Source organism: Pseudorasbora parva, chromosome 23, assembly GCF_024679245.1.
Source record: "Pseudorasbora parva isolate DD20220531a chromosome 23, ASM2467924v1, whole genome shotgun sequence".
In the NCBI taxonomy this organism is placed as follows: domain Eukaryota; kingdom Metazoa; phylum Chordata; class Actinopteri; order Cypriniformes; family Gobionidae; genus Pseudorasbora; species Pseudorasbora parva.
In genome coordinates this window covers 14,940,292-14,949,579 of record NC_090194.1, presented here as the reverse complement: position 1 = coordinate 14,949,579, position 9,288 = coordinate 14,940,292, and the positions used below count along the sequence as shown (strand labels likewise).

The following is a 9,288-nucleotide window of genomic DNA, read 5'->3' as shown; positions in this document are numbered from 1 at the left end:
ATTGACTGTCAGGGAAGAAGTCTGCTGCGGAGCTTGCACCAATGCCGCCTCAGCAACGGTGCGCATCGAGGTCGCATAATCAGTGGAGGCTCCACTTCGCGCTCACTACTGTCCAGACTCGGGTCCCGAATCAGCGCAAGTTTTACGCTCCATATTGGGACTCTGATGGATTCACTTTTCTACAATGGAAGAGACTGAAGGTCCACTGTTCATCTTTTTTTACAAGTCTATGGTCTTGACTCAGACTCAAGCCTCTTCTGGTCTCTGTCTTGACTCAGACTTCTTCATTTTGTGGTCTTTGTCTTGACTTGAGACTCAACCTTTTTCTTTTCTAGTCTTTGTCTTGACTCAATCCCTAGCCTTCTCTGGTCTCAGTCTTGACTCAGACTCGACGCTCTTCTGGTCTCAGGCTTGACTCGTGCTCAACCCTCTTCTAGTCTTTTTTTTTTTGACTCATCAATTTTCTTTTCTAGTCTTGGTCTTGACTCAATCCCTAGCCTTCTCTGGTCTCAGTCTTAACTTGGATCCAAACATCTTCTGATCTCAGTATTGACTTGGGATTCATCACTCTTCTGGTCTTGGTCTTAACTCGGATTTGAACCTTTTGTGGTGTGGGTCTTGATTCAGACTTGGATCTTTTCTAATATCTGGCTTGACTCAGTCTCTAGCCTTCTCTGGTCTCGGTCTTGACTCAGACTCAACGCTCTTCTGGTCTCAGGCTTGACTCGTGCTCAACCCTTTTCTTTTCAAGTCTTTGTCTTGACTCAATCCCTAGCCTTCTCTGGTCTCAGTCTTAACTTGGATTCAAGCATCTTCTAATCTCAGTATTGACTCGTGATTCATCGCTCTTTAGGTCTTGGTCTTAACTCGGATTTGAAATTTTTGTGGTGTGGGTATTGATTCAGACTTGAATCTATTCTGGTGTCTGCCTTGACTAAACCTCTAACATCTTCAGGTCTTGGCCAATGTTCTCAGTTCAATGTGTTTATGGTGCATTTTTGAATCTCCAGTTTCCATTTACTTTCATTATATTTAAATTATATTATTTGTATCATACAGGTTAGGAACGAAGGTGAGATGACAGAATGAAAGAATTTTCATTTTTAGGTGAACTGTTTCTTTTTAGTAATTGTACAAAATATTGATTGACTGCCTATGAAATGTCTCTTAGAGATATCAGACCTATACCACAATCCACATCCATTTAAAAAATGATCAATGAATGGTTGTTTCAAACAATGATGCTCAACAAATAATTCATGCACATGACATTTCAGTGGCTAACACTGCAATAATATTAATTATAATGCAAGTACTATATATTCCAAGCACCTTGGTTATTCTTGATATATACTGGAAGAGCCCACTATATCGTTTTTATACAGTAGATTATGGTTTCCTCAGTGAGCTAAAAGCTAGTGAGAACCGTCACTTCTGTACAGAGTTACGGGACATGGGTAATTGGTTTCCTGGCTTGGAGAGGGTTCAGACTGGCTGACATCAAGAGTTACCTGAGGTGGAGTTGTGACTCAAAGTGAACATTCATCCACAAGCAGTGATTAAGAAAAACAAACTGACTCTGAACAGATGATAAGTGATTAAAATTACAGGGCATAGCTAGCTCTTATGAAGAGAACACATGAATACAGAAGGCTTCCGGCTGCGTCTTGCTGCCTCGATTGACTCCTATAAGGGCAACTCTACCTTCTACCTAAGGAGGATGGTGGATTCTTGGCATGACCCCATGGAATTAGAACATGAGGAGGGCTGATGTTTCCAGCCCGCCTCAGTTCCCGTTTAGCAGCATCTCAGGTCCTGGACTGGGTAGCGGGGGTTCTCCGGGCCTGGGCGAGCACATCCTCATCGGCATCTTCCCCATATTGAGGCGTCCAGGAGAGAGGGTTTTTCTGTAATTTCATAAGCCACCATTAACTTAAATAAACGTATCAACTATTAAAAGGGAAGAGAAAATTATTCCTATTATCATTTGTTGTTGATGTCAAAGGTTGCCAAATAAATAAGCTTTCCACTGATGTATGGTTTGTTCGGATAGGGAAATATTTGGCCGAGATGCAACTATTTGAAAATCTGGGGTGCAAAAAACTGAATATTTAGAAAATTACCTTTAAAGTTGTCCAAATGACAACTTGGCGTAAACAGATCATTAAAGGTGGGATAAGTGTTATTTCAAAACCGTTTTAGAAAAAGGACACGGGCATAACATACTTGTAGCCAATCAGCAGGTAAGAGCGTGTCTACTATTGATGGTGAGAAGAGTGCTCGCTCTCGCTCTGTGGACGTCATTATTCAAAACACACAAGTCACACATGATGGACATTAGCCGACAACTAGTCTAATATATGCTGCTTGACAATGCTCGTGTGTCATGTTCACTTGTTAGTCCATTTGCGATCGTATTGTGGCTCACTTCAGCAATGATAAAGACCCGTTCATTTCCACACCTTATGGAGCATCTAACAATCTCCTCACTGTGTGCTTCAAGCATCAGCTCACACAATGTCTCCGACAAGTAAGATACTATACTCCTTATATATGTTTGCTTACTCTTTTCATGATCTATATAACCCTTATCTAGTCATAATTGTAATATGCCGTTAGCTGGACTGTCGTGCTTGTGTTCTATAGAGTTGTTCATGATAACAGTTTGATCGCTATCTCTAATCTTGTCATAACTGTAATATGTCGTTAGTTGGACTGTCGGCTCGTGCTATAGAGTTGTTCATGAGAACAGTTTGTGATTTTGTGATCGCTATGACTCTAATCTTGTAGAGTCATACATTTGGGTTTTGTGAAAGGCGCTATATAAATTACAGTTATTATTATTATTATTGTCCTAATTGTAATATGTTCGTTAGTTAGACTGTCTTGCTCGTGTACTATCGAGTTATTCACAAGAACGGTTTGTGTTTTTGTGATAGAAGGGACGATTTTTAAATGAATATTCTACCTGGATTAGATATACAGAGATTCTGCCATAGTCGTTGATGCCTCAGGGTTTCCGTATGTGTGGGGCGGTGCTATCAAAATAGGGGCGAGACCCTTTTGGGGGTAGAGGTGTTTGTTTTGGTGATTTGAAATATCAACAACGGTTAACAGAAAGCAATTACCCCACCTTTAATATGTGCACAATTGCTTTAAAACATGTTCATGTGTGGTGTAAGAAATTTGGAATATGTTTGGAATGTTTATCAGCAAGTCACATCCAATTAAAAACAAATTCTGAAATAACTATATAAACTGGGACATAACATAACTGGGGGAAAAAATTAATGACCCCAAAACTAATCTTAACTATAAATACCATACTATTTGAATGAATGAGTGACAGAGTCAGTATGTCACTTGTGTTCAGCAGTTAGATTGGATTCATATGAAAGAAAATTTCCAGTTTACCATCCTTTCTTTCCATACTGACGGCGCTGAGAGTTGTTGTATGAGAAAGAAATCTGACTTTGAGCAGATGCTTACACATTACACACTACTACAGCAACCAATGTGGATGCACTGGATACTGACTACAGTCAAACTGATCTGATTTCATCATTTGCAAAATGACAAGCAAACACTCAGCCCTAAAAATAGGGATTTGAAAACCGAATCAGATTTGTCTACAGTGTCAAAAAAAGCTTTGCTAACCTGAAAGCCATCTTTTTCATGAGGTGGGTGTCCATTCTGTCAGGCAGGTTGTTTTCCAGCTGAGAACTGGATGCTGGATCAGCGAAGACCGTGGAGAGGTGGTTGTTCTGGGAGCGGCTTTGCATTTCGACCGAGTCCTTCAGATTATACAAACAATTAAACACTACCCAACACAAAAAACAACCAAACGCAATGTAGGCTAAATGTTACCTCAGAGTTGCAGTCCTGTGTCTCTCTATCCTCCATGTCCAGCGCGGACAACTCCAGCTCGATGTCTCTGTCAGGCTCACTTTCCGTTCCATCCTTCTCCAGCAGATCTGTGCCCTGCTTTGACCCGCTGCTGAAGGAATTACGTCTTACATGCAGCCCGGACACGGCCAGCTGATCACTGAAAAACACAAGACACACACTGAGCTCTGAAACATACCTACACTTAAGAACCCAAATGCAGTCGCTCTGTTGTTTGGTGTTCTCAGACTAGAAACTCAATTTTGAGATCAGGTGAGAGGCGTTCTCCCACTCAGAATCTGCCCTATGAGTAATCATCATTGACACCAAAAAACATTGTTAAATTATTAGAGGACATATCAGAAAAAAACTGGATTTTTTCAGGAAATGAAGAACAGGAAAATAAAGGTATATCCACAGTTTTCAGTGTGTGTATGTGTGTTATTAACTACTCACTACCCCAAATGTGTGCACTAGGGATGCAACAATACAGTTAGTCCACGGTTCACTACATACCTCAGTTTTTAACCACGGTTTTTGGTTTGTTTGTTTTTTCTCAATAAAATAATGTTTTTATTGTAATATTCTTTCTTTATTTTACTTAAAAGGCTTGAAAACCCTTACTTAAACTTAGCTTTTCTTTAAAAATAAACCTTTTTACACATTCCTGCATTGTATAATATAAAATAAATATGTATAAAGATTTACAGTGGCAGCTCATAGATGTACAGTAGCATTTAAGAATGAAATTAAATGAATAAATGTAGGCTAAAATGAAAACTACATAGTCTTCAATATACAATATACATTGATTGAACGCTACTGTATATACTTTATTCAAGAGCAGTGAGTGATTTTCCTCTTTGTTTTAGTTGTTTTATCAACATAACTTTAGAGGTGAACTGTCCCTTTAAGGACAAGCGTTCACAATCACTAGGCTGCGCTGCTAAGACCTGCTCGCATCTCATATACAGACACATGCGATTTTACTTTCACTTTAGACATAACCAACTGTGTTTATATTTGTTAAATTTGTGTGTATTTGACAGTATTAGCGCAGTAAGACTACTTAGTTCAGTAATCACGTGTGTTTGACAGGAGCGTGCACGCAAATTAAATGTTTATCTGGCAAGGCTTTAAAACGCTAACTTTAGCGCATACGATTGTATATTTGCTCATATCAGCGCGTAGACTCACAGGCACACTCAAAAAGAGGCCAAATAAACTCAGAGAAATATTTCAAACCAAGAGAAATAGAAATAATTAATAAAATGCTGTGAACCGTGAATGCCGTACCGAATGGTTCAATATTATATTGAGAATTGTGACATCCCTAGTGCGCACTAAATTGGATGGGTTTAATGCAGAGGAAAAAATCTGAGTATGGATTTTATGGAGTATGTCACCATACTTTTTACATAGTATCAGTGGTGCGAGACACATTGACTAACATTATAAAAATAAAATACAATATGGTACAATATGGCCCCTTTAAGATGACAAACAAAATTTATTTAAAACTATTACACATAACCAAGATTATACATTGACTTATTTTAGAGATTTGTACGTGAATTGTACCATGAAGATAAGAACTTGTGCGTGTTATGGAGACTCTCACTGCTGTGTATAAGTGCAAACACAAACGAGAGGAGCTATGTTCCGGCTGTTGCTCTATTTTTAGAATGGTACAGAGGACAGCGAGACGACTACGGCGGGGTGGGTGGGGTTGAAGACTGGGAAACACTGTGAAGACTACTTGTACAATGTTCCTGTATGTGGCTCAGGTGCCTCCTTCAATGCAAATCTATGGGATTTTTTTGTTTCATGTCTTATTTTAAACTGGTACCTCTCTAGAAAGCTGGAGTGACTAGAGGAATCAGAACCACGTGGGCCCCATCTGAGGTCACTGTGACCAATATGACAGCCATAGTCTGTAAAGAGAAGAGAACACGAATCACTCTCAGAGTCAAATAAATTCAGAGTCAAAAGCATAGCAAGCCAAAAATCTTCTAACCTCTGAAGTTGATTGATGTGGTGCCGGCGCACCCCTGCGACGCGGTGGCCTGGACTGGGTCAGTGGTGTGAAAACCAGTGCGGGAAGCCCGGGAGATGGCTCCCCATTTAGAGATGATGGGCCCCTCTCCAAAAGGAATGATGGGATCTTCGTCTTTCAGACGCCTGTAGGGTTCGAACATGTGTAGCCACTGTTTGCCATTACTCTCCCCATCCTGAGGACAGATATTAGGAAATGCATATCACAATCACATTTATTAAAATTGACCTTTTTAAATGTTTTGAGATTCATCTGCATATTGAGATTAATCTGCATTACAGTCCCACTACATGTATGGATTTATTTGGATTGGTTGAAAAACAGTCTGAATGTGATCTGAAGTGACTCAACTTGTGCCTGTAGATCAAACAGTAGTGTATTGTGCTACCAGTGCAAAATCATGGGGTCAATTCCCAGGGAAGGCATGACAAATGAGAACCATGAATGTAATGTACGGTATTGTATAAATGTGTCTACCAAATGTGTACATTTATCTGCTGCACATTCATTTCTAAATCAGTTTAAGTGAATCAACAAAAATGTATTGCAGAGTAAACAAAGAGTGATTCATTCTGATGTGCAGTGACTCCAGTTATATCAGCTAAACATTAATTTTTAATTCAGTGTGAATGTGATGTTAAGTGACTCCACTTATGCCCTTTTCACATTCATAATTAATTCAGTTTGAGGAAATTTAAATGTTATATGGTAAGCTTGTGTAAGTGTAAATCAGTGCAAATGTGTTACACATTTATAATATTTTAGTTCACTTTGAGGGAATTAACAGAAATGTGTGACTGAGTAAGCCTATTTTAGAGTGAATTGGTTTGAATATGATCTGATCTGAAATTACTTCACTTACACCTACTACTCATTTATATTATTTCAATTCAGCTTGAATGAACTGGGTAAGAAATTTGAGAGTAAATCGGTATAGATGATATTTTAAGTGACATTTGTATCTGCTAAGCATTTATTTTTAATTCAGATTGGGTTAATGAAAAGTCAAGTGTTTTAGAGTAAGTAAAAATAGAAATAAATCAGTGTGAACGCAATCTGAATGGACTCCAGGTGTACTCTCTACACATTAATTTTTTATTTAGTTTGAGATTATTAATACTAACAGTATATGCTAAGCAAATTTAGAAGTATATCAGTGTGAATCTAAAGTGACTCCACTTATGCTACACATTTATGTTGATTAAGTATGATGGAAAAATAGGAAAATGTTACTGAGTAAGCTGATTTAAGAATGAATTTGTGCTAATGCGATCTGAAGTGATCCAGTTGTACTCTCTACAGATTAATTTTTAATTCAGTTTGAGAGAATTAATAGTAAAATTATATGGTAAGCAAATTTAAAAGTATATCAGTGTGAATCTAAAGTGACTGCACTTATGCTACACATTTATGTTGATTCAGTTTGATGAAACAATAGGAAAATGTTACTGAGTAAGCTGATTGAAGAAATGAATCAGTGTGAATGCGATCTGAAGTGACTCCAGTTGTAGTAACATGTTGTATAGTACGCAAAGTTAAAAGTATATAAGTGTGAATCTAAAGTGACTCCACTTATACTGCACATGTATTTTTAATTTAGCTTGAGATTATTAATACTAACATTATATGCTAAGCAAATTTAGAAGTATATGAGTATGAAAGTGACCACTTATGCTACACATTTATTTTGATTCAGTTTGATGGAAATAATGGGAAAGTGTTACTGAGTAAGCTGATGAATCAGGGTGGATGTGATCTGAACACATTCATTTTAATTCAGTTTGAGGGAATTAATAGTAATAATCTATATGGCAAGCAATTTAAAAGTAAATGTGAATCTAAAGTTACTCCATTTATACCATCTGTATGTTCATTCACTTTGAGGGAATCAAAAGAAATGTGTTAAAGAATAAGCACATTTAAAGTATATTAGTGTGAATGTGATCTGAAGTGACTCCACTCATACATGTTTCATATTTATTTTGATGCACTTTAAAGGAAACAACAGAAATATGTTATTGAGTAAGCAAATGTAAAATTAATGTGCTCTAAAACGACCACTTACTAGTTGTTTGGAACAGGAGTGGGTTGACAAATGGTGGGGCTCTGACTCAAATGGGCTGATGGTGCTGCACGACCAGGGCGAGTAGTGGGCAAGACTCTCTTCTCCACCATGACACTTACAAGTCATACGCCCACCACCTACACCCTCAGGATGCTAAAGGAGGAGAAAGAGAGAGATGACAACATTCTATCTCCCACCCACTCGTGTGCAACAGGCTGCCAGATTTAAAAAATGGGGGTGGAAAGAAACAATGCAAAGTGACTCAGCCTCCAGAGTGCCAAATCTTTCTCTGAGAGTTCATGCGTTTCAAAGCGCTTGGGCGCGCACACAATTTTCAGGACAGAACTGCTTCTTGCTTTGGATTTATCTGTTGCTGAGCAACAGACCCACTTAAAATAGCTTAACACACCTCAGAAGGGCGACTGCAGCTTTAGTGCCAAAGTTATTATTCAAAGAAACAACAAATCTGATTTCACACTGCTGTAGCATGGTGCAGACATGGGGTGTAGTTTTCCCAGGATACACACCTCTAAAAACACAATATCACTGGGCCGTACCTCTGGACACACATCCACAGTGAAGACCGGAGAGGACTGGGAGGGCCTGTTCATGTTGCTGTGGTGATGAACCCACTGTTCCTGTTTGTGGCGATAGAGTTCCTCATAGCCAAGAGGAACACGGGCATATGTGTCCTATAAAAAGACATAAAATAAGGTTTTAACTTCTCTATTCTCATGATGAAACGGCATAATCACCTATTTTACACTTAAAAGGGTGTCATTTTCCGAGCAACCAGCGGCATGCAAATAATGACATATAATCATAATCAAGTTTCAAACATTGTCTTCCATTGCTTGAATAAGCAGGAAGGCACACCCCAAAATAATGCCTTTGATTGAGCTAATGTCGTGTGGTTGGACAAACATAAATTTACATTTAACCACAGTGTCTTGTCTACACAGACAATTATGCACAAAGCAACAAAATCGCATCCAATCAGAATAATAATATTCAATTATAAATTAAGTATTTATAAATATATAAAAAACATTTTCATGTTATAGCCCACAACCAAAAAAAGACCAATATTAAAATTCTTTACTCTATGTCTACTTATAAAGACATCATTTTAAATGTGACACATGAATTTAGGCAACACAACATTAAAATGAACAGTATGAAAACGGTTGTTAATTTCAAGATTTGCTTAAGATAACATTTAATAATTAATTTCAAAGATTAACTTGAAGTGAGCATTAGATCACGGAAACGGTAATATAAA

At 38.1% G+C, this 9,288-nt stretch overlaps 1 protein-coding gene across 3 annotated transcripts in view; it reads right to left on the bottom strand.

Moving 5' to 3' along the window:
- Positions 1–956: 956 nt before the first annotated feature.
- rc3h2 (ring finger and CCCH-type domains 2) overlaps positions 957–9,288 on the bottom strand; it is a 28,098-nt gene continuing 19,766 nt past the window's right edge. For 2 of the 3 annotated variants that reach the window (XM_067432582.1, XM_067432583.1), the window contains exons 13-19: positions 8,534–8,698; positions 8,007–8,159; positions 5,903–6,116; positions 5,735–5,819; positions 3,868–4,045; positions 3,658–3,794; positions 957–1,907 (exon numbers count right to left, since the gene is read on the bottom strand). In XM_067432582.1, coding sequence (XP_067288683.1) covers positions 1,787–1,907; positions 3,658–3,794; positions 3,868–4,045; positions 5,735–5,819; positions 5,903–6,116; positions 8,007–8,159; positions 8,534–8,698 — 1,053 coding nt within the window. In that variant the 3' untranslated portion in view covers positions 957–1,786. The remainder of the gene's footprint in view (positions 1,908–3,657; positions 3,795–3,867; positions 4,046–5,734; positions 5,820–5,902; positions 6,117–8,006; positions 8,160–8,533; positions 8,699–9,288) is intronic. The other variant, XM_067432584.1, reaches the window with a different exon arrangement.